Below are 27,428 nucleotides of genomic sequence, written 5' to 3' on the forward strand. Positions count from 1 at the left end.
CCGTGTTTAAAGACACTTTATTGACATGAACAAGGAGTTTACTGGAAAACACCACCAACAGGCATTAGGTTGTTGAAATCTTGAGTGGTCAGGAACAACATTTCTGGAGTTCAGGGAAAGATTGGCTGTGGAAAATCAAGAAAAAGCCACGCAAAGCTGATAACGTGGTGACAAGTTCCATCAGGTCCACGGCTGCACGCGTTTGCTGATGGTGTGTGAGGCTGCTTCACAAACCTACGAGCACCCGTCCTTCAGCGCCTCCCTCCCTGTCACACACATTGCCAGTCAGCCGCACCTCTTGCCAAACGGAGAAGAAAAGAATAGCACCAGCCTTGAGGCTTAGCTGGGCTATGATAGGGGTTAAGTCTGATCTACAACTCAGACTTGCTTCAAGTGCTCATCTACTGGGTCCTACCGCAGACTCAAGGAGAGGGAGGGGGAGCTAGACATGAATCATCTACCACGGTGGAGTTTTAGAGATTAGGAAAGGCCTGAGTGATGACTTTAAAAAAAAAAAAAACCTAATAGCACAGGGCACACTCAGGGTCTCTCTTGGTACTCAATGCAGAGTGGGTGCTGAAATGCAGAATGAATGGATGATGGGCATAATGATGCCCCAGGTACTATACTATGTGGATACATTTGCAGTGACTAGGAAGATTCACAGGGTGAGGGGTTTTTCATTTACAAAAGGAGGGGAGAAGACGGTGCTTTTTTATTTTTCCATTTCCACTTAACTTGGGAAGGGGTGTGTTAGGCGCTCAGTCATGTCTGACTCTGCAACCCCATGGTCTGTCCATGGAATTCTCTAGGCAAGAATACTGGAGTTGGTTGCCATTATGTTCTCCAGGGGATCTTCCTGACCCAGCTATTGAACCGTGGTCTCCTGCATTGTACACAGATTCTTCACCATCTGAGCTACCAGGGAAGCCCAAGGTCCCCAAGGGAAGGGGAACCAAGATATATTCTGAAACATATCTAGCTCCTTGCTTCTTCCTGCCAAGATATAGTTATATGGTCTTTCCTCTCTGATTTTTGTCACATTCTGAGATGGGTATTTTCCTTTTTGATGTAGTAATTTGGGGGGAAGAAAAGGAGCTATCTGTTTTGTTAACCATTCTTAGCTCAATAACGTATTTCCAGCCTATTTTTGCTTTGAAAAATTCCTACTAACATTTCTAGTTTGGCCTCTAAGGAGAAACCAGAAACTCAGAGAATCAGAAATCTGGGTGTGTGTGTGTTTGGAGGGGTGGTGACGCTGAAGGATAATGCTTTTAAATGGACTGAAAATAAAGGCTGATACGGGAACAGACCGTCAAGCTTATTTCCACACAGGAGTTGGGGCTGTGAGGCAAGGCTGAGCTGTTGGTAAAAGTCAGTAGGGCGAGGAGCTTATAGGGCCAACCAAGTGGAGCAGTGAAGTTCATTGGCTGTTAGGGAAAGGGAAAACCAGACCAAGCCTAACTGGCCATGAGTGAATGGTATTAAGGATCAGTCATGGGAAATATCCAGCACCAACACAACAGATGGGGTTCCTAGAGTGATGATAGCCCTTGAGAACATCTCTAAGCCCTTTAATAAGAACAGCATGCCAGGTAAAACTTTCAGAGCAGTGCACATTTATCTGAGTCCTTTGTAGGGATATGTGGTGAAATGGGAAGTGGGTGAGGATTTGAAGTAGGCTGGTGATCACAGTATCTTGTGGATATACAGTCATGATCAAGTCTCCCAGGAAGGAGTTAAATTGCAACTCAGAAGAAATAATGGGGTACAAACCAACGAAAAGGGGAAAAGCAAAATGAGATAGGCTGTGAAAACACGTTTCTAGCATGGCTCAAGAAACCAAGTGGTAGAGGAGCGCTTGAGTGGGCCTAGGGATTAGAGATGTTTAATATCACAGGACATGCGGGAGAGGCAAAGATTAGGTGGAAGTAAAGAGATGAGAGGAAAGGAAGCAGCTGTGGTCTCCATGGAAAGAGAGTGGGGCAGGGAGCTCAGAAGACCTGGATTCTAGTTCTCCAGGTTCATTCATTCTCCAGATACTAGTTCATTACCACCTGTATGAACTTATGATTTGGTAAAGCTTGTCAGCCTCAGGCAGCCCATTCCTTCATTTGTTAATGTACTTGCAGTATCCATCTCGCAGAGCTAGTTATGGAGGAGAAATAAGATAACTGAAATTAAAATGCTTGGTAAATCATATAACCTAATAAAATATTAAAGATAAGAAGAGCTGAGAAATTAGGAGAAGATTACTTGCAAGGACAAATAAGAAAAAAAGAGGTACCATTCAACTTCATTAAAATTCACTCAGGGAATACCTGAATTGGGCTTTTGAAAAGGAAAAAAGGCAAATGTGCGCTCTAGATCATAGTTTAGATGCATGGTCGAAAGGAGCTTCTATGCACCAGCCACATGACTGGGAAAACCTCACAGTAATCCAGACCTATTTTCCTCACTATAAAGTAAGGAAAATCTGTATTCTGTCCCCTATTTCAGAGGGATTGTGTGGGAAATTACCAATGAGAAGGGCCTTGAATTTATGGAACATGTTTTCTTCAATCAAAACCAACACTCAAATATGTGAACAAGGACTTATTTCAGGTACTCTTCCCTGGGATGGGAGAGATGAACTGAGTTTCTCGGGTGAGACCCAAGGCCAAGGGAGCAGGATCTTCCCCCCAAGAAGTTCCCCCTGATCTGGGGGATATCTTGTTCATCAGATCCCAGTCATTGCATCTTCTCACCCCCACCGCCATAAGGCATCCTTCCCCCTCCCATCACAGAGTGCCGAAGGACATCACACGTAACCAGCCATTCAAAGTGAAATATGAGATATTGACTAAGATTTCTGCAGTGTTCATGTGTTCTAACACCTAGGGAAAAAAAAAAAACCCTGGACATTATGAATTCCCAGGTTAGCCCCCCTCCTCTCACTTCACTCATTTGCCATCATCCATCTCAGACTAAAAACACGTTTCTTAGTTCAATACCATTCCCAGATCCACTGTCCTTCAGGAAGATGTCTCAGATTCACAAATCTTTTCACTAAAGGAATTTTCAAGTCTACTTCACGTCCTTCTCTCTGCCTTTCTGGCCAGTTTCTAGTTACCTGAATCAGAATTCACCTCAGCCAGGTAATCCACCCAGTTCTGTGCTTATGAAAGAAACAAGGCCATGGCCACATTCAATTTCGAAGTCTTTTCACAAAATTATCCCATCTCGGGAAGCGTAAAGTGGGCAGTGCCTTGGGCTTACATCTGCTTCAGTTTATCCATTAAGGTCCCTTAGAGTTGAGTCTTGTCTTGAGTCTCGGGTGCCTCCTATAAAATGCGTGATAATACTGATCCACAGAAATTTTGAGAGGAACTTTGAGATTTCACTCCCAGTGCCCACTACCACCCAGCTGTCTCAGTTGGTGTGCTCACCTGGGAAGACACACACACGTTATCCCCCAGGAGGGTCATGAACACATTGTATGACTTCCCAAGTCTCCTTCAAGAAATCCCACTTCATGACACTCTTGCTTTAACCCAAATCCATCACTCCCGCTTCCTTCCATGAAGACATCTATTCACTCGCAGCAATGGGAGAGTAAGCTGGCTCTAGCCAGAGGGAGCCGATGCACATGTCCACCTCCAGCACATGTTCTAAGCTGAATGGAGCACAGGAGAGGGGTCCAGTTGGCATGGGAGCCGCTTGCTTGAAAATGAGGGCAGGCTGAGATTGAGTCATGTAGAAATGTTGGCTTCTCAGTTCTGGCAAAGTCTTGAGGTGTGTAGAGGTCTGATGGAGTTAGCAAGGCAGAGGTGAACGTTCAGAGGTGAGAGGATGTATGAAGAATGAACTGAAAGGATGGATGCACGAAGGGAAGCGATGTGGTCCCTGGGGCACCCTCCTGATGCAGTTGACATCACTGGACCTGGGACAGCCAGCCCTTCGGTGTTCAGGCCACCTACCAGTGATAAAACAGCTCACTGAGAATTGCCAGCCTAGTCTATACCAGCCAAAGACTTTGACCTAATCCACGATCCTTACATAGGAGAGAGAAGGGGAATTACTTTCTGTCACTGTGTGTAAAGAATTCAAGTTGCCCCCAACACTCAGGCCAAAGCAATTCACCTTTTGAAGGACTTGAACCTCGCACAGAACTTTATGACTTGGGCATCAACTTTAAGATGGACCCTGAGGATGGGGACTCTATGTAGAGTAGAAATCTAAAGGACCAAATCTCAAGTCACCTTGGTTTGTGCGCAACAAGGTCACTTGTGCACCTGCCTCCTTATCTACCCCATCTTCCCCTATACATCACCTCAAGTTGACCCCTTCTATTCCTCCACAGGGACTGCAGAGTTCTCTTTGTTCTCCGAGGGGATGGCCAGGTAGTCAGACCTATTGGAGGACAGACAGGGAAGAATATCAGTGCATTTTGTATTCAGAGGTGGAAACACAGGAAAAGGGAAGGAGTGAGGGCCTAGAAACAAGGATGCCTCTAGAACAGGAGGTCTCTGCATCTCCTTCTGACCGTGTTACCCAAGAGAAAAGAAGAATGGCCCTTTCAGCAGAGTGGAATCAAGAGTTTTGTTTTTTTCCTTCCACAAACAATGCACGAGTCTTCTCATTTACCCACACTGTTCTTAAGATTTAGTACTGTTAGATTAAACCAGCCAAACTGATGGATGGGAAACTGTATTTTATAGATGTTTTCATTTTCCTGACTACTGGTGATGTTGAGCATCTTTTTCATAAGTTTACAAGCAATGTGGGTGTGTACTTCCATGATATGACTGTTCATTTGCTTTACCAGGCTTTCTTCTGAGATATTTATCTTTTTTTCTTGATGGTTTCATGTCCTGAAAATATCTTCTCCCAGTCTGTTGATTGTCTTTACTTATAGTATAATAAAAATTATCATTTTCCCCCTCTCTGATTTGTGTCTTTTGTATTTTAAGAAATTCTACCTTCTAAGGTAATAAAGATAACTTTCTTATATCCCCTATGGGCTTCCCAGATGGCACTAGTGGTAAAGAACCCACCTGCCAATGCAGGAGACATAAGAGATGTAAGTTTGATCCTTGGGTGGGGAAGACCCCTGGAGGAGGGCTTGGCAACCCACTGCACTTGCCTGGAAAATCCCAGACAGAGGAGCCTGGCAGGCTATGGTCCATGGGGTCTCAAGGAGCCAGACATAACTGAAGCAACAGAGCATGCATGCACTTACGTTCCCTAATAGAATTTTATAGTTTTACATTTTATTTTGTCTTGAAATCCTCTCACAACTTATTTTTGTTTAGTCTGTTTTATTTTCTATATGGATAAAGAATTGTCCTTATACCATTTACTGGACAGTTCATTCTTCCTTCAGTTTTTAAAAAATATTTATTTATTTATTTATTTTCTTTATTTATTTATTTGGCTGCACCAGGTCTTAGTTGTGGCATGTAGGATCTAGTTCCCTGATTAAGGATAGAACCCAGGCCCCCAGCATTGGGAGCCTGGAGTCTTAGCCACTGGACCACCAAGGAAGTTCCAGTGGGGTTTTATTATTATTATATAGGCATTAACCTTTTGGGGGCTCTCTGCCTTTTCTGTTTGTCCGTGTTGTATGTCTATGTCAGTCCAACTCTGTAAGAAACCTTTGTATCTGATAGAAAGAGTCTTATCCTTCCCCAAAACTTTCTCTTTGAAATAGGCAAACTATAGCCCATGAGCTAATAATGGTTGTTACTTGTTTAAAGGGTTGTACACAAACAAAATGAAAGAACAGTAGGTGGAGAGACCCTCAGTAGGCTGCAAAGCCTAAAATGTTTACTACCTGGCCATCCTCTGGCTTAAAACTAGTTTTAGCCTTTGGGCCTCTGTATGACTTTTAAGATCAGTTTATCGAGTTCCTTGAACAATCCAGTGGGTATTGTGATTGGAATTTTACTGCATTTGCAGATTAATCTGGGAGAGAACTGCTTGATCCTTTTTCTTAGCAACTGATTCTAATCTTACGCTTTGGTTCCTCCTCTTTTTGTTTTAATTTGTTCAAACAAACTTATTTTCTGTATTTTACCAGATCCTTCTTGTGTCTGAAGTTCCTGGGATTTAATCCTGCCATTTGTTATTTCTCTTGCTCATGCTGAATCGTTTCCTGCTGTGTCTTTTAGTTTTGGATCAGATTGTAGAATCAGATTCAGCAGTGCTTTATCTGAAGAGCACTATTAAGCCTCAACTGAAAGTGAGTCCCTTCAGGATAGTTTTTCATTTGTTTTTACACAGTTATCACTGTCTGGGGACTAATTTTTTTATTGACTTTCTCAGCTTAGAGGCTTCTGGCTCATGTGGGCAGTATAAATTTAAATCCCAAACACTGTGAGAGCAGGTTCGTGGTTGTCAATTCTCAAGAATCTTTTATGACTGTACTTGGAGTCAGGCCAAGTAGATATGTTTCCTTGGCTGTTCCTGGGCTGGTGCACTGATTATTTTGTGATCAATACTTTGCACGAGTTGTAACCCTCTGAGGATCCTAGCTCTTCTGGTGACCTCAGTTCCAACTGCTTCTTGTGCCAGCCCAACTGTGGGCACCTCCTGTCCAAGGGTGGCCACTTCCTGCCCAAGTGTGGGACTTCCTGTCCAGGTTTGGCCACTTAACTATGCTCAAGCACTAAAATCTGATCGCCTAGGTCACCAGGAATGACAACCTCCCCAGCATATCATTTCTTTCCATCTTTATATCTTGGTCAGTTGTAATTTTTTACTTTCCCGAGATGATAGATATCATGAAAAATGGTACTTTATCTTATCAAGCATTTCCAGGTGACAGTAGCCTATAGTTTTGATTATCACCTCAGCTATGTACATCTGTGAGGTTTATTTTCCCTCTTTTCTCTCTCCAAATGACAGGCCAACGTGACCCCTCAGATCCCATCACTTGCTCCATATACTGGAGCCTTGGTGAAAATGGCCAGGGCACCCTCTGAACACTGAAGCGGCAGAGTCCTTCTCTGGATATTCGGTCGCTGCCAAGCTCCAGGGGAAAGAACATGTTTGGAGCTCCTTAGCTAATAAAGGGCAGTGCCCAGGTAGCCTGATGAGCTCTGTGGTTTACAGCAAACAGCTGAATGTGATGGGAAGAGCATGGACATGAGACAGGCTTTGGTTCAAATTCCAGCCTCTCCTCTCCACCTCAAGCTGAGGTGCAGCCTCAGCAAACCACTTAGGCTCTGTGAGCTGCTTCAGCATCTAGAAAATGGTCATAAAAATGCAGTTTTATGGGATTGTGGTGGCAGCTGATGGGCTTTACTTGGTGGCTAAGAGTGAAAGGCATGAAGTCAAACTTTACTTTGCTTCTTATAATGGTCTGGGGCAAATGGTCTCAGGCTCAACTTTCACATCTGTAAAATGGGTATATGCAAGCTGCCTACCTTAAAAGTTGTTGTGAGGGAAACTAGAGGACTGTGTAAATCGCTCACCACCTCACCCGTGACAGCAAGCACTCTGAAGGTGCAGGTTATCCCTATTTTGGCATCTTTGGACTTACGCATTTTCTTGGGCCGCCTCTTCAGCCTTCGAGACCTTCCTGTAGCAATATATCATCTCAATGAGCAGCCACAGAGTGAGGAAGACCAGGAGGATGTACATCATGATTTCTGAGACCACAGAGGTGAAGTCCTCTCCAGCTGCAAGGGGGAGAATGAGACTCAGAATACGCAATCCAACAAACCCAGAGCTGTCACTGAGTTTCGAGATGTGTGAAGCCTATTTTTAGGTGCGTCTTAAATAAGCAATGGTCTAAAGGAACTTGAGAAGTTATCAAAGAGGTTTAATATCCTCCAGCTCCTGTGTCTGTCAGCTTTCTCACTAACTTTCTTCATATGCTCTGGAGGGAGAGATGAAAGAGAAGAAGGATGGGTTGGGGAAGAAGTCGCAGAGCAGTGGAAGAAATCCTAGAACTGGATGAGATACACCACACAGCTGAGTCCCCATTTTCCTCCTTCTTGGTGTGTGAATAGTCATTTCCCTGATTTAAGTCTCGGCTTCTCAATTTGTAAAGTAAGGATAAGAATTCACACCATACATCGTCTAAAGTATTTAAGAATATCTGTTAGATGTAAGGGTTTCCCTAGTGGCTCAGTGGTAAAGAATACGCCTGCCAATGCAGGAGACACGGGTTTGATCCCTGGTCCGGGAAGATCCCACATGCCTTGGACCAACTAAACCCATGTTCCACAAGTACTGAGCCTGTGCTCTAGAGCCCGGGAGCTGCAACTACTGAGCCCATGTGCTCAACTACTGAAGCCTGCGTACCCTAAAGCCTGTGCTCCGCAACAAGAAAAGCCACTGCAAAGAGAAGCCTGTGCACTGCAACTAGAGAGTAGCCCCAGCTCACCACAACTAGAGAAAAGTCCACAGCAACAAAGACCCAGCACAGACAAAAATAAGTAAACAAATAAAATTTTTAAAAATAATATCTTGGGTGATGTGAAAGTCTGCACAGGCGTGAGGTCTGTGCAGGTCCTAGGTCTACGGACTCTGTCCTCTGAACTTGGGGTGGCAGAGTGTCTTATCCTGAGACACAGGGCATCAGAAAATGGGGACAAGGCCAGTGCCATCAACCCAAGTCTGCAAGTCTGGCCATGCTCTCTGCAAGTCTGGATTAGAAACAAGGACGCCCCCAGTTCAGCTTCCTTTCAGGTCATCCCAAATCCAAACAGAAATGAGGATTGGAGAATTCTGTGTATTAACCAAGCTGTCCTCAGAGTTCTACTTCCGGAACACAGATTATTATTTTTTTTTAATGTTTATTTATTTACATGGCTGTGCTGGGTCTTAGTTGCAACATGTGAGCTCTTCAGTCTTCATTGCAGCATGTGGGATCTTGTTCCCTGACTAGGGATCAGACCCCGGGCCCCCTGCATTGGAAGTGTGGCGTCTTAGCCACTGGACCACCAGGGAAGACCTCAGAACACAGATCTGATTCCGCTGTATCCCTGTTGAAAACTGTTCAGCGTTCTACATCTCCCTCAGGACAGAGATCTGACTCAATTAACGCTCAAGGGGCGCTCAAGACCACTCACCATGAAGACTTCCTTGCCTCATTTCCATTCTCTTGGACAGAAAAACCTCTCTACTTATACACGCTGTGGTCTTCTGGAATCTGTGAACATTTCTTTTTCCTCTTCCCTCTTCCTAGATTGTATCTCACACCCCACTGCTACCTCTGTGCCAACATCGTCTCCTGTTTTTCAATCTCCCAAAGATTCTTCTAGGCTCCACAGAAGCCACCACCTCTGTGAAGCCTTCCTCAACTTCTTGTGCAGAATTATCACTCATGTCCTTCTCCAGGCACTTTTCCATCCATTACAACACTTCCCAGGTTGTTTTGTGATGTATTTATCGCTCTTCTGTACTGACTGTGTGCTTATTAAGAATATATTTATTTCTGAATTATCAGCCTGTTGTCTAATCCTGGAATACTTGAATTATTTAATAAGTATCTGTTGAATGAAAGAATATAAATAAATATTGATCTTCCATGTTTCCTAACCAACAAAAATGACAATTAAAACATGATCGGGGGTTCCCTGGTGGTCCAGTTAAGACTCAGCCTTTTCAATACCATAGCCTGGCATTCAATTCCTGATCGGGGAAATAAGATTCCACAATTGTGAGCCACAGCCAAAAATTTTTTTTAATTAAAAAATAAATAAAACATGATACATGCCAAATGTCCTGATATGTATTCCTTCCTAGTGGGAAGGAAGGCTGCACTCAGATCTCCCTTTGCTAGCTCTTGGCAGCAAATTAGATTCACAGTCCTCGGTTATTCATAGGACCCAAGTCATCCCCAAGGCCTTGCACGTTAAAAGCACAGCACAGCCACAGCCATGACCTTCAGCTCAGAGAAGCCGTCCAAGTGTTATAGGAGCGCCCAGGTTTTCTAACTGGAGCTAGAGGCACAGGAGAATGCCATACACATCAAATGTCCTCCCATGGGCTGGCTACAGCCTGATTTGCAATGTGCTCAACTTAAAGCACCCGATCTCTCTCTCTCTCTCTCTTTCTTGGCTGTGCTGGGTCTTCCTTGCTGCGAATGGACTTTCTCTAGTTGCGGTAAGCCAGGGCTACTCTTGATGAAAGTGAAACAGGATAGTGAAAAAGTTGGCTTAAAATTCAACATTCAGAAAACTAAGATCATGGCGTCTGGTCCCACCATTTCATGGCAAATAGATGGGGAAACAGTGGAAACAGTGAGAGACTTTTTTTGGGGGGGGGGCTCCAAAATCACTGCAGATGGTAACTGCAGCCATGAAATTAAAAGACGCTTGCTCCTTGGAAGAAAAGCTATGACCAACCTAGAAAACATAAGCAGGGACATTACTTTGCCAACAAAGGTCCATCTAGTCAAAGCTATGGTTTTTCCAGTAGTCATGTATGGATGTGAGAGTTGGACTATAAAGCAAGCTGAGCACCGAAGAATTGATGCTTTTGAACTGTGGTGTTGGAGAAGACTCTTGAGAGTCCCTTGGACTGCAAGGAGATCCAACCAGTCCATCCTAAAGGAAATCAGTCCTGAATATCCATTGGAAGGACTGATGCTGAAACTGAAGCTCCAATAGTTTGGCCACCTGATGTGAAGACCTGACTCACTGGAAAAGACCCTGATGCTGGGAAAGATTGAAGGTGGGAGAAGGGGACAACAGAGGATGAGATGGTTGGATGGCATCACTGACCCGATGGACGTGAGTTTGAGTAAGCTGCAGGAATTGGTGATGGACAGGGAGGCCTGGCGTGCTCCAGTCCATGGGGTCGCAGAGAGTCAGACACGACTGAGCGACTGAACTGAACTGAGAGCTCCTCTTCACTACTCTTCAGTTGCAGTGCATAGGCTTCTTGTGGTGGTTTCTCTTGCATAGCATGGGCTCTAGCGTGCACAGGCTTCAGGAGTTGAAGCACTCGGACTCAGTAGTTGTGACTCGAGCATTCTAGAGCGTGGGCTCAGTAGTTGTTGGTGCACAGGCTTAGTTGCTCCTCAGCATGTGGAACCTTCCCAGTCCAAGGATGGAACCTGTGTCCCTGCATTGGCAGGCAGATTCTTCACCACTGGACCACCAGGGAAGTCCCCAGTCTCTGTTTAAGTGCAGAAATCAGGGACTTCCCTGATGGTCCAGTGGTGAAGAATCTGCCTTCTAAGGCAGAGGAAGCAGGTTTGGATCCTGGTCGGGAAACTAAGGTCCCACATTTTGTGCGGCCTCTGAGTCTGTGTGAAAAATACATAATTTTTTAAAATGCAATAGCCAGCAGTTGTACTGTAGGAAGCTGTCCTTAGTAGCTTCATTAGGCTTTAGGTGAAGAGAAAAATTTCTATCTTACAGCTGGGAGATGAGGGTCAGTCCAGCTTGAGCAGAGAGAAGGGAGAGGGTCTGGGGCCACGGGGGTGGAGCAGACTTGGAGGTGTATCATGGTGGAGCGGGGTAAGCATGAAAGCAGTGAATATCTGGGGGAGGAGTGGAGGGGGCTGCCAAGGGACCACAGCGGGTGGGGAAGAAAGCAAAAGTGGCAGAGAATGGGATGGTGCTGGGGGTGGAAAGACACAGTGGAAATACAGCAAATGGAGGCAAAGACCTGGACTGCAGTCCTGCTTCTGGCGCTAAGGTCCTTCATGTGCAAAAGTCTTCCTCTTCAGAGCTCTGTCCCCCAGTCACAACATGGGGGACCACAGCTGCACCCTCCAATCACCGGGGTAGTCATTCCAACTCACATACGCCAACTCACAGACACCAACTGAACTCACACACGCAGCAGTGGTGCGGAGCCGTCTACACCGAAGGAAAGCCCCCTGGGGGATTTCGATGCTTGTTCTTTGGCTAGAAGCCCTGGATTGAAAGAAAGCCAAGCTTCCTTCCAGCCCTGAGAGCCCGAGGGGCTCGGTGGCTCTGATAACAAACTTACTCTGCTTCTCTTCCTACCCAAGCCTGGCTTTGGTGCCCGGCAGGTGGACTGGCTCCACTTCGCCACACTTTCCACTGGCTGCACCACTCTGGAGGCAAAACCTTTGAGAACAGGAGGTAGAGACAGAGACAGCTTCCAAGCATCTGGCAGCCACCAGCAGACAGTCCCGATGGTGAACAGCAGAGGGCGCCAGGCTCCCTTCCCCCAGAGAGCACAGGTGTGTAAACAGACGAGGGTCCCTTAGGGAGGTCTCAGCCCAAGCCCTTCCATGCACACAGAAGAGATGGGCTTGCAGACAGGAAGTGGTTCATCAAGTCTGAGCCAAGTGCCCTGAGCATCTCTGTGCACCACCAGGATTGACCTACCTTCCACTTTAGTCCAGTCTAAATCATGGCTAAATCATGACATCGCTCACTCTTGCAGTTCACTCTCTTTTTGCTTCATGGATTTTATCACCATAACATGATACGCTTGTGGCCTGGAAGTCAGGATCCCTGGCATCCTTTTCTAGGAAGAGCCTGGCTTTAATGTGACCTCTCCTACCCCTCCTGCCTCACAGCTTTCATCTGTTCACCGTCCTGCATCTTGGGTGCAGCCAAAGTGCTGAGAACACGCTGGAAATAGATGGTCTAGGAAAAGCTAGGTACAATGGCATCATCCTTTTGCCTGGGTGACAAAACACAGACGGAAATGCACATACCACTCTTCTGACACCTGAAGGAAAATTTGCAAGGGGCGAGGAGCCATGGCGCCCCAAACACGAGTCTATTAAAAGCAGAACAAGAACAGTTCTAAGTTCACCTTCACGATTCTGGACTCAATTGCAACAAACATTTGGGTTAAAATGATGAAAGGACTTCCCAGCCTAACAAGATACTACCTGGGGGAGATATGAAAAAATGCAAAGACTAGAGAGCTGAACACCTTTCCCTTTCTCCCAGTTGAACATGAAGTGAGAACACCACACATGGAGAAGGGGCTGCTCATATGATTACTGTGGAGGGAGACAGATGACAAAGACTGTCAGACTTTGGTTTGGAGCACTGCTTCTCAAAGTGTGGTCCCCGGCAGCATCAGTATCGCCTGACAATTTGTTAGTCACGTAAATTCTCAGGCTCTGTGTATGGAATCAGAAAGGTTGGGTTTAAGAAGTCTTGCAGGGAAATCTGAGGCTGGCTGAAGTTTGAGCACCACCTGTTTAGAGGTTCGTATGGATCACAGATAGGAGGGTAGATGACCTCTAGGGAACCTCAGGAGATTTCTCTGAGCCCATGGAATCAGAGATTCAACGCAGGACAGAGAAGATGGAGCTGACTTGGCAGTTTCAGGCTTCACGGAGGCTGTCCTTTTTCTCTGAGGGTGCAAGTCCACGGACCAGGTAAAGACTCCTGCATTATCATCTCCAAGCCTATCTGCTTTGAGGAAAGACACAGAAAGAGGCAAGCTCTCGGGCAGCTTGCTGGAAGCTGGCCACTCCAGGAAGACGTGCCAGTGGTGGCAACTTTAGATCTCACCACTCCAAATACATGGGGGTTTGCATTCTTCAAGGGGTTCATTTGTGTGGAGACCCACTGTCTTCCCTCCCCTAAGAGAGCCTGTGCCCTAGCCTTACCCTCCTCGGTAACTCGGAGGGGGATCAGCCGGGTGGTCTTCACGAAGGGGCGATGTGCCTCGAACTCAAACTCCCGGGACACGTTGCAGGTGTAGAGGCCGGAGTCGTTCAGGGTGACATTGAGCACAGTGATGGACACGTCCTGCAAGTCTTTGCTCCCGTTCCACTGCAGACGCCCCTGGAAGGGGCTCTCCACCTCCTGGTGGCCGTTCCGATACTCGTAGATCTGTACGTGGAGAAGCAGTGGAGGAGGGCCATGAGAGAAGACGGGGAGAGGTGAGGACAGGGCAGAGAAAACGACTAGATAGTGCATGGACACGGGGAAGGGGATGATGTTACCAGGAGCTCCCAAAATGTGGGAGCGGGGAGGAGGCTCAGAGCGGAGCGGGGAAGAGAGCAAAGGCAGGGCGGGCAAAGGCACACGGCGGGGTCAGGGCACATGGACGTGGAAGGAAGGGGTAGGCAGGAAAGGGGGTGGAAAGAAAGAGAACGGAGGAAGATGAGTGACGTTCCAGGAGACTGAGAGAAAGGAAGGGCTGGAAGGAATCAGGAAAAAGAACAAGAGAGAAAGATGTGCCCTGGGGCCACCAGAGAGAAATGGAGGCAGAGAGTCAGCTTCACTTGTCATGAAGGAGCTGAGAGGTCAGGCCTCCAAATGTGACTCTCACAGTTGATCCCCATTGAGGGAACATGGGCAGTCGTGGCCAGGCCACAAGAAGGGGACCCAGGCTGCTCGAGTGGCCCAGATGGGCAGAGAGCTGCCAGTGACATGCACGTATCAGCTCTTCCACTGAGGGTGGAGTTAGATTTGATCTCCATATTTCTTTTCTCCAACACTTCCACCTTCTGACATACCTATTTTTTTCCCTCTACAGCTGTGCAGTTCATCTAATCTCTATTGGCCACACGTGGCTACTGACATTAAAATTCAAATTACTAGGAATTAAATAAAATGTAAAATTCTGTTTTTTCAGTTGCACTAGCCCCGTGTCAAATGTTCAGGGCCACCTGTACCTGGTGGCTACTGAGTTGGATAGCACGAATATGGAATGTTTTCATCCTCACAAAAATTTCTATTACCATTACTCTGTATTTCCAGCACAATTTTTTAGAGCTTCTTTTCTTCCATCTGAGCCATCTTTTTACTTTGGGCAGGCCTGGAAGCAGAGCACGTGGCTGGCACATAACCAGGCTTGAGGTTCATGGGGACCTCTCCACTGATTAAGATGTCCAGGCTCCTGTAACACTAGCTCCTGGACATTAGCCTTGGTCAAGGTCAGCCCTGAGCTGGGCACTGGGAAGGCTATTGTCCCAGGCCTGGCACCTGATTGGAGCAAAGACACTTCAGAATGACATGTCCAGCCTAGAATTAGAAATGAGCCCAGCTTTAAGAGAGCTAGAGACAAAAGCAAGTAAAATTCAATTTCATCCTAATGTTGTCTCCATTAGGTCTTTGTGGAGAAAAAACTTGCCTCCAGGAAGGTGAGTACAGTAAGAAGATGAGTACAGCACAGTAAAAAGGGCTTTGTATCTGCTCTCAGACAACCTGTTTCATATCTAAGCTCTCTTTACTAACTAAACTTCTTTGATCAGTTGCCTCATTTGTGTGTATGTTTGCATGTGTATTGGGCTTTCCAGGTGGCTCAGCAGTAAAGAATCCACCAGCCAATGCAGGAGACACGTGAGACAGGGGTTCAGTCCCTGGGTTGGAAAGATCCCCTGGAGGAGGAAATGGCAACCCACTCCAGTATTCTTGCCTGGAGAATCCCATGGATAGAGGAGCCTGCCGGGCTATAGGATCCCAAAGAGCGTATGTGCACATGTGTATGTGTGCTTGTGTGTGTTCTCAATCAAACACTTATATAGTGTTTCCTATATCAGAACTATTATAAATGTGTTAAAAATTGTAGTTCATGGGACTTCCTTGGTGGTCCAGTAGTTAAGACTCAGCACTTTCACTGCACGGGGAATGATTTTGACCTCTGGTCAGGGAATTAAGAGGCTTCCCTTGCAGCTCAACTGATAAAGAATCTGCCTGTAATGCAGGAGACCTGGGTTCAATCCCTGGGTTGGGAAGATCCCCTGGAGAAGGGAAAAGCTACCCACTCCAGTAATCTAGCCTGGAGAATTCAATGGACTGTATAGTCCATGGAGTTGCAAAGGGTTGGACACGACTGAACAACTTTCAAGGAATTAAGATCCCACATGCCACACAGTATAGCCAAAAATGAAATAAAAATTACAGCTCAAGAGTCCTGGTAACAAGTCTATGAAGGAGCTGTAGTTTATATCCCCTTTTAGACATGAGGAAAGTGAGGCACAGAGAGGTTAAGCAATTTGTCCAAGGACACAAGTTAATAAGTTGTGGAGTCAAGAATCAATCCCACGCAGCCTGGCCCCAGAGAGAATGAAAGTGTGAATAACTGTCATCCCCGAGTTGGTACTCAGATTACATAACCACCGTTTTGGCACTGGCACCAACCAGTCAGACTGACATTGGTCATGGCTGATCCCTCAGTTCCCAGATCACAAGGAGGTCAGAGGTTCCTCGTGGGAAGGAGGGTGGTGAAGCCACTAGAGGGGTTAGCACAAGTAACCACTACGGGATGACTCAAACACTTTACCCACTGGTGTATGTGTACCAGTTGACCATCAGCCTTGATCACCCCTGACATTCTTACTTCAGGGGTGAGATGAAGAGATGGTGAGACTGAAATGAGTTAAACCTATGCCATTCCATTTAATAACAGCGTTACTTTAATTTTTAGAATAAATTTATTATTTCTGGCTGTGTTGGGTCTTCGTTGCTGCACAGGGGCCTTCTCTAGTTGCACACGGGGCCTTCTCTTCTCTGCGGAGGACGGCTTCTCACTGCAGTGGCTTCTCTTGTTGTAGAGCACAGGCTCTAGGGCTCGAGGGCTTCAGGGGATGTGGTGACGGGCTGAGCTGCCCTGCAGCATGTGGGGTTTTCCCAGACCAGGGATTGGCAGGTGGATTAACCACCAGACCACCAGGGAGGTCCTTTAGTTTTTCTACTCATTTAATCCATCCAGTAGGATGGTGCAGAGATTAAATGAAAACACCTGTCTAGTGGGATGGCTGACGCACAGTGGGCTCTAAATACTATTTACGTCTTTCCCCCCCTTATTCTGTTTATAACCAGGAGTACTCCGAGCTGGCCGGGCTCCCTCCCTTTCCCAGAGGCTGGGCTACATTAGGCTGTCAGTTATCTGCAGAGGAGCTGTCTCTCTTTGGAAAGAAAGAGCCAGTGTTTGTCAGATCGTCATTCTCCTAGACTGTCGGGAGCCAGGCACAAAACGGCAGAGGCCAGCAAAGGAAAGGCCAGAGTCAGCAGTCAGACATACAAGGAAATCTTTACCGCCCTCGGGCCTGTAGAACCATTCCACCACCGTGGTGGCCTCCACCTCCTCCCTCTTCATGCAGGAGATGCAGCGCAGCTTCATGGGGTTGCCCTGAACCGCCTCGGTCTCCGAGGGCACTTCCACACACACGGGGAAGCAGACGCCGACTGGAGAGAGGCCAGGAGACAGGGAGGGGACAGGAGGTGTTGGGCAGGGGGAAGAGAGAGCAAGGAGGGAGGGAGGAGAGACAGAGAAAGAAGAATCATGAGACACACTGGAAAATAGCATGCACATGTAAGTAGTTCCCCAAGTTCCCACTCTCCTGACCGGCAGGGATGAGCTGGCATTGACCGAGAGGCTCACCAGAAACAGTGGGGATGCGGGCAGCACATATCTGGCCCTGCCCTCAAAGACTCAGCATGTAGGTGCGAAACAGGGTACCTCTGCATCCATCCATTGACTGCATGCACCCCTTCACTGAACCAGCGTCCGCTGAAATCTACCCTATGACAGGCCTGATGCTGAGATACAAAGTTGCACAAAACACTCACCACGCCCCAAAGGCATTTATAGTCTAGCAGGGAATGCATACTCCTAAGTGTCATGAAACCAGACTAGTGACTGACATACTAGCAATGTGCTCTGTTCCCAGAGGCGGGGCGTTATTCCTGGCTGAGCTGGGGAGAGAGGAAGACAGGGATGGTGAGACTTGAGGCCAGAAAGGGAGATCGGACCCATGTTGTGGGGACCTCTATATGCACTGCACAGTAGGAGGGGGTCATATGTTTCAAAGCCACGGAGCGATGTAAGCGTATCTGTGTTTTATGGGAAATGTAGGTAATTCTGAGGCGTGGTGGAGGGTAGAGCGGCAAGGAGGAGAACAGTGAGCTGACCGTGGGACTGGGGCGATGCTTCATGCAGAAGAAGAGACACAATTAAAAATCAGGAGGGGGAAACTAACACAACATTGTAAAGCAATTATACCCCAATGAAAAAGGAAACAATAAAATCTCACACCACACACAAAAATATATAAAAGAATCACATGAAAAAAAAAAAAAAAAGAATCACATGAGAAAAGACATCCAAAAAATTAGAAGAGAGTAGTAACAAACATGTTCAAATTTCTTAAAGGGAGAGAATTTTTAAATGTAAGTTATTTCTATATCAAAAAACATACAAAACAAAACAGAAAAATAAATGCAGAGTGGTAGAAGTGAAAAACACTGCAGGGGGGGTTCAGATTGGAGGGCGCCTTGCATACCACCCGGAGGTCTGGACCTATAGTTCCTGCCACCTAGAAACTTTGGCCCATTAAAGACGGTAAGTTCATCAGACTGAAAATTCAGAATGAATCAAAAGTGGGATGTGGCTGCCAACAAAGCAAGTGCAAATGTGGGCTGTGTTAACAGATGTAACTGCAGAACAAAGGAGGAACAGTTCCTCTGTGCTGCTCAGAACAAATCTGGACTATGAGGATCAGTTCGGGGTGTCACAGTGTACAAAAGGAAGTTTGCATGTGCAGAGGAAAGCAAGATGGTGAGGGTCTGGGGCAAAGTCTGGTAAGAACAAAGCGGGGTGGCCGGGGGTGCTTAGCTTGGACACTAACACATCTGTCTTCAAATATTTGAAGGACGAGAAAATAGATTTCTGTGGAAGAGAAAATAGATTCTGACCAATCCAAAAGTTACATGAAAGTAAGGCCTGCTCAATTAAAAACATATCTTTTTTTCCTGGTGCTAAAGCTGTTAACGAATGCAAAAGACTCTTTGGTAAGACAGTTTACATCTTATACAGAAGGTTCAAAAGTGAGATGAGCATCAAGGATTTTTATATTAGAACTTTTAACCCCTCCTGAGGCTTCCTCTTCATTAATGATAAAAACAGAGCCCCTGAAAATGAAATAATATACACTGTCATTTAAAAAATTGGTCCACTGTGAATGGTCGGTCTGTTCTTCTATAGGCAAACAGTTCTTTCTAAAAGCAGAGGAAAGCTTTATTCAGAGCTTAAAATGAGACTGACCAATTAATTAAGAGTGAAAATGAAATATCTGACTTATAAGGGAACAAATTTAATTTTTAGACATAGAGTTTAAAAATTAGAGGCACTATGATAAAGTTTAACATATTGAGATAAAATAAATGTCATTGGTTTAGTTTTAAAACTCTTAGCAAGCTGGGACTGCATTTATTGGGCAGCCTGCAAGAGGCTCTCCTGCTTTTGCATATCTAGTGTTGTTCAGTCACTCAGTCGTGTCTGACTGCAACCCCATGGATTGCAGCACTCCAGGCTACCCTGTCCTTCACTATCTCCTGGAGTTTGCTCAAATCCATGCCGTTTCAAATTCATTTCACATGTTTCTGCATATGGGTCATCTCTTTAACAGGGGGGAGGGTCCTTATCCAGAGAGAACTGATCAGAAACATTTTCAGAATGTGCTGAATTTGAAGTCTTGAGCATAGGCCTGTTTTTGTTTTTGTAAAGAAATCCTAGTCTATGCAAAAATTTTTGAGTGGATAGAGGTGTAGGGAATATGCATTGAAAACCCCACGTAGCAGGGAGTCTTGAGGCACATGTATATTTAATGAGATGTGGTAAAGATGAGTTAGTTCAATGAAGATGACTTCAGAGCAAAATAGGAAAATGTTCCAAGTAAAGTACAGTTAGACTTATAGAGGCAGGAGGGAGATGCATTGGGCAACTGAAGGCTAGGTTTGATAGACTTGTTTTGTTTGTGTTTTTGCTTTCCCGGCTGTACCGAGTGGCTTGTGGGATCTTAGATCCCCAACCAGAGATGGACCACAGGTCCCTCCAGAAAGCACCAAGTCCTAACCACTAGACTGCTAGGGAATTCCCAGTTTGATAGACGGTTTAATCTCTCTGAGGCTCAGTTTATTCATCAACAAAATGCTGGAAATAATATCTAATAAATTTGCCATGAAAACTCTATGGGACAATTTCTACAAACGTGTTCTGTACAAAGGATCATTAGTGCCTCACTGGGAAGATGACAAGGAGCAGGCACCGAAGGAAAGAAGGCAGGGGGCAAGCTCTATGAATATCTGCGTGACAGTGTGCAGAGAAAGCAACTCGAGAGTCTGAGGATGGGAGTGTGTTGGCAAAAGCAAGGAGCAGAATAAACGACAGAGAACAGGAACTTCCCTGGGGGCCAGTGATTAAGAATCTGCTTTCCAGTGCCAGGAATACAGGTTCAATCTGTGGTCTGGGGACTAAGATCCCACATGCCTCGGGTTTGTGCTGCAACTAAGACACCAGATGCAGCCAAAAATAAGGTTTTGGGGGGCTGCGCGGGGTCTTCATTGCTGCGTGTGGACTTTCTCTAGTTGTGGCGAGCAGGGCCTGCTCTTTGTTGTGGTGCTTGGGCTTCTCGTTTCGGTGGTTTCTCTTCTTGCAGAGCACAGGCTCCAGGTGCGCGGGCTTCAGTAGTTGCTGCATGAGAGATCAGTAGTTGTGGTGCATGGGCCTAGTTGCTCTGAGGCACGTGGGGTCCTCCCAGACCAGGGATCGAACTTGTGTTACCCGCATTGGGGGCAGGCGGACTCCTATCCACCATACCACCAGGGAAGTCCCAAGATTTTTTTTTTTTTTTAAATAATAGAGTACAGGGAAACAAGTGAGCATGAAAGGAGACAAGGTGGAAGAAATAAACCAGGACCGGATCAGGGCTGCCCTTGTAGACTATGACTCGAACTTTGGCTTCTGCTTTGAATGACATGTGAGTGCTGGAGGGTTCTGAGTGGAAGGACGGCACGACACGATCTGACTGCTCTGTTAAGAATAAACTGAAGAGGTGAGGAAGGACAGGGTGGAAGCAAACAGAACACTTAAAAGGCTGGTACAGGGGTCAGGCTGAGAGATGGTTCAATGGTTCTGCTTGGATGAGGACAGCAATAGAGCTGCTGGGCTTGAAAATGCAGTTTGCTGGACTGACATCCTTGAATAGGTGTGAGGTGATGTCCCTCAGGGAACAAGTGGATGAGTTGGCCTTGACTATAAACACTGTTGGTTCATTTATAGTAAAAGGGGGGAAGACAAAATATATGTAGTCAGGATGGTCAGCAGGGCATAGCAGCCCCTCTTTGTTCTGAGATGCCCCTGAGTAATCCAATCATCAGAGAGTAAGCCCCACTGATCACCTTCTCTTTGCCAAAGTCCAGTCTGAAGTCCTAAGAAAGAACTCTGCTCATGAAGTCAATTAAATTCATGAGGTCCCAGAAAAGACATTGAAAAATGGCCACAAAATCCGCTCATCCTTATTCGCTTGCCCTTTGCGATAAGACTTGCTTCTTGGAAAAGACCCTAATGCTAGGAAAGATTGAGAGCAAGAGGAGAAGGGGGTAACAGAGGATAAGATGGTTGGATGGCATCATCAACTCAATGGACATGAGTTTGAGCAAACTCTGGGAGACAGTGAAGGACAAGGAAGTCTGGTGTGCTGCAGTTTATGTGGTCACAAAGAGTTGGACACAACTTAGTGACTGAACAACAACTCCTTCCATCCAGAGGTAAAGTATATTTCTCCACCCTGTGAGTCTCCAGTATATCACTTCCTCTCTTTCCATGAAATCCTCTAGATTTCTAGAAAAGACTATACATATGGTAGACATTCAACCCACCCTGCTGACTGTAAATAAGAAATTCCTGGAATAATCTTGGCCAAATTACTTGACATTTGGTCTTCTCTTCTGTTTCCATAGTAATAATACAGAAACATGAGAAGGGAGAGTAGATTGGCTATGATTATATTTAACTAAGGAATAGCATTAATCTATCTATATTAATAATCTATCTATATCAGAGAAAGCAATGGCACCCCACTCCAGTACCCTTGCCTGGAAAATCCCATGGATGGAGGAGCCCGGTAGGCTGCAGTCCATGGGGTCATTAAGAGTCGGACATGACTGAGAGACTTCACTTTCACGCATTGGAGAAAGAAATGGCAACCCACTCCAGTGTTTTTGCCTGGAGAATCCCAGGAATGGGGGAGCCTGGGGGCTCCCAGGAATGAAGAATCCCAGGAATGGGGGCTGTCATCTATGGGATCGCACAGAGTCGGACACGACTGAAGTAACTTAGCAGCACCTATATTAAGCAGTGGATAGTAATGTGTATGTAACCAACTCCTCTAATCTTTCTCTTCTTTATTTGGTTATATTGCCCCTCTTGACTTTGCTCTACAGTGCTTTCCTTTGTACTAAGAAAATAAAGCCTTTGATTAGAAAGTAAAACTTTCTAGAAAGTGGAAATAAATGATGTTATTTGTAGATATGAACACCCTGAAATGACTTGGTCTATCAGATCTAGCCAGTCACTTAGCAAAGCCTTGAGAGAATGGGATGAAAATGGGTTGCTGGGGTAAAAGAGGAGAACATTCCCCAGCACAACAGACTCTACTCTGGGAGACTAGACCTGGAGAGGAAGAGCTGAGAAGATACCAGGAGGTGATGAGTAAGGCCCTAGGCTTGGGAGAGGGGTGGAAGGGTGGCTCCAAAGAGAAATGAGAGGACAGATGCCCACCTTGCAATCCTGTATAGATAGCAGCAGGTGTGACCATAAGAACTACAACAAGCACCAGAAGACCAAACTCATGAGATAAGAGTTCTCTACAAGTCCTTTCTCCTTCCTTGCAGTTATTTTCTTATCTCTAAACTGGAAACAACACTACTTTCCCTGACTAACACCACTGGATTGCTATGGGGACCAAATCTTCATTTGAAAACTGCTTTGTAAACTGTAAAGCACTAGGAAAGTGTGGATTTATTATTATTTACTTTAATGAAGGAAATGTGGAATTTTGCTCAATTCATGCAGAAAATAAAAGAATGGAAAAATTCCATTCACATTTGCATCATGTGACAAATCAGTTTGGGAAGGGTGACTGCATCTAAGCTAAGTGTTTTCCAATACTGGAATTGCATGCAAATAAAATGAGACTGCATCTGTGAAGTGAGGCCTTCTCTCTAACATTTAATGGCAAGGTTTCCTGAACTATCTCTTTCTCTTTTTAGGTGTGTGTGCCTTTTTTAAATTAATTTGTTTTTTAAAATTTAATTTTAATTGGGGGGAAATTGCTTTACAACGTTGTTTTGGTTCCTGCCATACAACAATGCAAATCAGCCATAATTATATACACATGCCCTCCCTCCCTAGCCTCATTCCCTTCCCCCATCCCATCCTTCCAGGTCACTACAGACTGCCAGACTAGGCTCCCTGTGTTACATAGTAACTTCTCACCAGCTATCTATTTTAAACATGGTACTGTATATATGTTGATGCTATTTTCTCCATTAGTCTCACCTTCTCCTTCCCCTACTGTGTCCACAAGTCCATTCTCTATATCTGAGTCTCCATTCCTTCCCTGCAAATAGGTTCATCAATACCATTTTTCTAGATTCCATATATATGCATTAATCTATGATATTTGTTTTTCTCTTTCTGACTTAACTTCACTCTGTTCAAGGTTCAAGATTCTTCCACTTCACTGGAACTGACTCAAATGTGTTCTTTTTATGGCTGAGTAATATTCCATTGTATATATGTACCATATCTCCTGTATCCATTCACCTGTCGATGTACATCTAGGTTGCTTCCACGTCCTAGCTATTGTAAACAGCACCGCTATGAACAGTGGGGTACATGCATCATTTTCAAGAGTGGTTTTCCCAGGGTATATGCCCACCAGAGGGATTGCTGGATCATATGGTAGTTTTATTCCTAGTTTTTAAAAGAATCTCCATACTGTTCTTGGAGAAGGAAATGGCAACCCACTCCACTATTCTTGCCTGGAAAATCCCACGGACAGAGCAGCCTGGCGGGCTACAGTCCATGGGGTTGCAAAGAGTCAGGCACAACTGAGCGACTAACACACACACACTGTTCTCCATCGTGGCTGTATCAATTTACATTCCCACCAACAGTGCAAGAGGGTTCTCTTTTCTCCATATTCTCTCCAGCACTTATTGTTTGTAGATTTTTTGATGATGGCCATTCTGACTGGTGTCAGGTGGCTCTTTCCCTTTTGTAGCTTCTCAACTTGGTGAACCATGCTCAGAAGCTGAGGATGGACAAGGATAGGTGTAACACATATACTTCTTCCAAAGGTTTTTTTTCTTTTTTGCAGGAGAATTGAGGGTTGGAGAGGAAGATGGGTACTCTGCCATTTTAGCAATATTCTGTAAATCATTTCCCTACCATTCAACTGTGCAGCTAAAATGTTAGCTAGGATGTTAGATATCTGTCCTAACTTTCAGACTTACATATTTCCAAATACACGTATATGAGGAACCAAATATTCTCAGGTTATGACACGAAAAGCTAGTGGCAGAGCTAAGACTCTGATCCAGGCTTTGTAAGTCCTAGTCAAAACATCCTAGACTATAGCATACTCTCCCCTCCACTAGAATTCAGGCAAAGACATTAGAAACTTAAATTAGGGTTTGGGAAGAAAGGCTTTGTAGAATATCACCCCAAGCTCCTCTACAACCTTACCTGTCATTGCTTTACTCGCGTTCTTTCTTACGCAGCCCGAAGAACCTCTCCTAAGCCTCATGTCCCTAGTCTTCACCTCCCCTGAGGAAATCTCAGCCTTTAGTCTTCAAGACAGGTGAGATCATTGGCAACCTATTATGTCTGCTTCATGTTCAGATCTGGTCTACTCTACTGGGAATGGATGGCGGTGAGTCTGCCCTTGGGACTGGCATTACTCTCCTTCTTTGTCCTTCCCAGCCTGTCTCATCAGGCATTTTGTTCAACAGGAAGCTTGGCTCTGCTTCTGGTCACATGCAAAATCCAGATAACACTGGCAGCCAGAGTTAGTCCTGGAGGCTTAATAAAGAGATAATAAGGTAAAGAGGCAATTCCCATCAGCATATCTGCCACTGCACCGGCAGAATGAGTTCCATGCCAATCATAGAGCATAATCCCACATACCTAGTTTCAGTAAGGTAAGTGGGCTTGCTCACATCTAATTATCCTGGTTATTGATTTTTAGCATGGAGGAAGGTAGCTAAGATGATGGCAAGCAATATATCAACAGCAGAGCACGTATATTTGACCTGAGGATCTAAGTTGGCAAGACTGAATGCCCATAACTACACAACTACACACAACTACATGCACACACACACACACACACAGACTACTACATCCTCATCAATCCATTCAGATGCCCATGCTAACATGCTCCAACACAAACTAGCACACACATTCAGATGCTGAGGCATATACATCAATACCGTAAAGCATTCACTCAGTCGCACATGCAGACATTATCATGTAGACTCATTAACTTCTGCCATACACACGCAGGCACCCCACTTCAAGCCCATCTCTAATACCACTCTGCTCAGCTTTACTGTTGCAAGTATAGGACTCCCTTATTTGGAGAGAGAAGGTCACCTCACTGCTTCACAATAGATAAACAAGAACCTATTTATCCTTGAAGGCAAAAAAATCCAGCTCCCCAAACACCAAAGCACCTTAGTTCCCCATGTTCATGAAAAAGAAAAAAGATGCAATTCCCAGGTGCCTATTCATCTAATATATTACCACAAATGGCTGAAGCCTGTTTTACTTGTTAAAATTAAACAGGATCAACAACTAAAGTATTTTCACTCCCAAAATGCACACATTCAGATTTTTTAATGTATAAAAATTAATTTGAAGAACTCATTGAGAAATGAAATGCAACTACAACCAAAAATTTTTTTTTTATAATGAACGTGATAGCATTCTCTTTCAGCAATAGGAAAGGGAAAAAAAAAATACGTTGTAATTAGCAGGAAACGAGAAGAAGGGTGGGGAAACCACCAAGGGAGGTTCGGGAATAAAGCAGCAAAGGAATAGGGAGGCCTTTTGCCAATCTCAAAATCCTAGCTCTCATGGAATCCCTCTGGATCCCATGTCTGGCAGACATGTACAGAGGAAAGCCAACCAGGGCTCCTTGTGTCACCAACGATATCAATGTGTTATTATTGTTAACATTATTACTGTTATCTGCATCTCGCATGGCAGGGTGCTGGTACTTACCCCACAAGATGAGCAGAAGGGAAGCCAGGGGAAACAATCTGTTGAAGGCAGGCATCTTTTTTTTCAGCGGGTGGCTTCCGGGGCTAAACAGAGATTCCCTGGGTCAACAACCGCTCCCTCTCAGAGACTTTCGAGGAAACCCTCTGGGACGAACTGGCCCAAGGAAGCGACTTTCTCACTGAAATAAAGGCCAAGCTCCGGTGACCGAGGAGGCTCTGCGGGGTTTTGGAACCAAGCGGGGGTTTCAGCTCCAAGCCACCGTGGCGGACCGCCCCAGTTCGAGGGTGCGGATCTGCAGCTCGGCGCGCTCTCCCCAGAGCCCGTTGCTGGGATCCGGATCAGCACCACGGACAGTGCCTTCCCCGCCCACCCCGGAACTTCCAGTCTCCTGTGTTTGCGCGTCGCGGAAAGCTTGGCTCGGAACCGAGCAGCCGGCAGGCTCTAGGCGGTTGGGCTGTCGAAGGGATCCATGTTAATCCACCTCTCACCTCCTTACGAACAGTTACGCTCCAACTAGGATCCACCCAGACCCAGGAGCGCCGGCTTCATCCGCCCTGGCGGCTTCTCCAACTGGGCGTGCCCATACACCCAAAACCAACAAGGAGCTGCCGTCTGAGCTACAAAATTCGTTCCACCTCGGTACCGTCCACACCCGCCGAGGCTCCCCGGGGAGATCCGAAGGGGCTAGAAAGAAGAAGGCGGAACCTTCTGCTTGGCCGGCGATCTCAGAGGCGGGGCGGCAGGGAAGGGGGATGGACCCCTTCCCGGGAGCTCGCCCACAAGATCGTGCACGGGCCCCGACCCTGGGTGGCAGGTGACCAGCTGCCCTTCTCCAAGGCCCCCTAGACCGTGTGTGCTCAGTCAGCCTTGACATGCGCAGGCGGCTCTCCACCCTCTCTGCCACCACGGACCCACCCCTCCGTGCAACACTCCCCACCCCCAAACAGGCGTGCCCCTCCCAGGGCCGATCTCGGCTGCCTGGCGCGGGGGCGGAGCTCGGAGCTGCGCAAACACCTCAGCCCCCGCGATTTCGCTGCTCGCCGTCTGTCTCCAGGTTTCCCTTTCACATCGCCGCACGTCTCCCCAGCAGGGGCACGCCTCCTCCCACCCATTCACAGCCCCCAGGCAACCCCACTCGGGCTTCCTGCACAGACGTGCTAGCCTCCAGCTCCGGGAAGAGGAGGGCCAAATCTCTCGCAGGCAATGATCAGTGACGTCATCTGCAATGTACACTGTACAGGACTCGGGCTTCTCTCTCGCGACCCCATCCCCTCCTTCTCTCCCGGTGTGTTCTTTGTCTAGACTTGATCAGTTGGCTCCGGACACACCGAACGCAGCAAAATAATCGCTGCTTAGAAATGGGGTAAGAGTGAGGCGCACCTGTTCCCATAGTCACCTCCTCACCCAGGGAGGTGATCCAGATGTCGGTTCAACAGTACTGTTGGGGGTGGGGTAACGTCCTCTCG

At 46.2% G+C, this 27,428-nt stretch overlaps 1 protein-coding gene across 3 annotated transcripts; it reads right to left on the reverse strand.

Moving 5' to 3' along the window:
- SCN3B (sodium voltage-gated channel beta subunit 3) lies at positions 1–27,428 on the reverse strand. 3 transcript variants are annotated; one of them, XM_043901670.1, is made up of 7 exons: positions 27,343–27,428; positions 25,963–26,045; positions 16,915–17,078; positions 13,550–13,775; positions 7,526–7,664; positions 4,313–4,392; positions 1–3,955 (listed from the first exon to the last, which is right to left on the reverse strand). In XM_043901670.1, the coding sequence occupies exons 2-6, from the start codon at positions 26,015–26,017 to the stop codon at positions 4,329–4,331; spliced, it is 648 nt and encodes a 215-aa protein (XP_043757605.1). In that variant the 5' UTR covers positions 26,018–26,045; positions 27,343–27,428; the 3' UTR covers positions 1–3,955; positions 4,313–4,328. The 3 variants fall into 3 exon arrangements, with proteins under 3 accessions (XP_043757605.1, XP_043757614.1, XP_043757623.1); XM_043901679.1 differs by lacking the exon at positions 27,343–27,428 and adding an exon at positions 26,451–26,560; XM_043901688.1 differs by lacking the exons at positions 1–3,955; positions 4,313–4,392; positions 7,526–7,664; positions 27,343–27,428 and adding an exon at positions 12,862–13,349 and having other exon boundaries at positions 25,963–26,177.

This window comes from Cervus elaphus, chromosome 1 (assembly GCF_910594005.1).
Source record: "Cervus elaphus chromosome 1, mCerEla1.1, whole genome shotgun sequence".
In the NCBI taxonomy this organism is placed as follows: domain Eukaryota; kingdom Metazoa; phylum Chordata; class Mammalia; order Artiodactyla; family Cervidae; genus Cervus; species Cervus elaphus.

Excerpts from the sequence above, each read along its gene's own strand:
- SCN3B (XM_043901670.1), bottom strand. The coding sequence starts at position 26,017 with ATGCCTGCCTTCAACAGATTGTTTCCCCTGGCTTCCCTTCTGCTCATC. Across the intron at positions 13,776-16,914 it reads AGGGCGGTAAAGATTTCCTT|ATCTACGAGTATCGGAACGG; the intron begins GTATGTCTGACT and ends CTCCACGTACAG. Across the intron at positions 7,665-13,549 it reads CCTCCGAGTTACCGAGGAGG|CTGGAGAGGACTTCACCTCT; the intron begins GTAAGGCTAGGG and ends TCCCCCTTGCAG.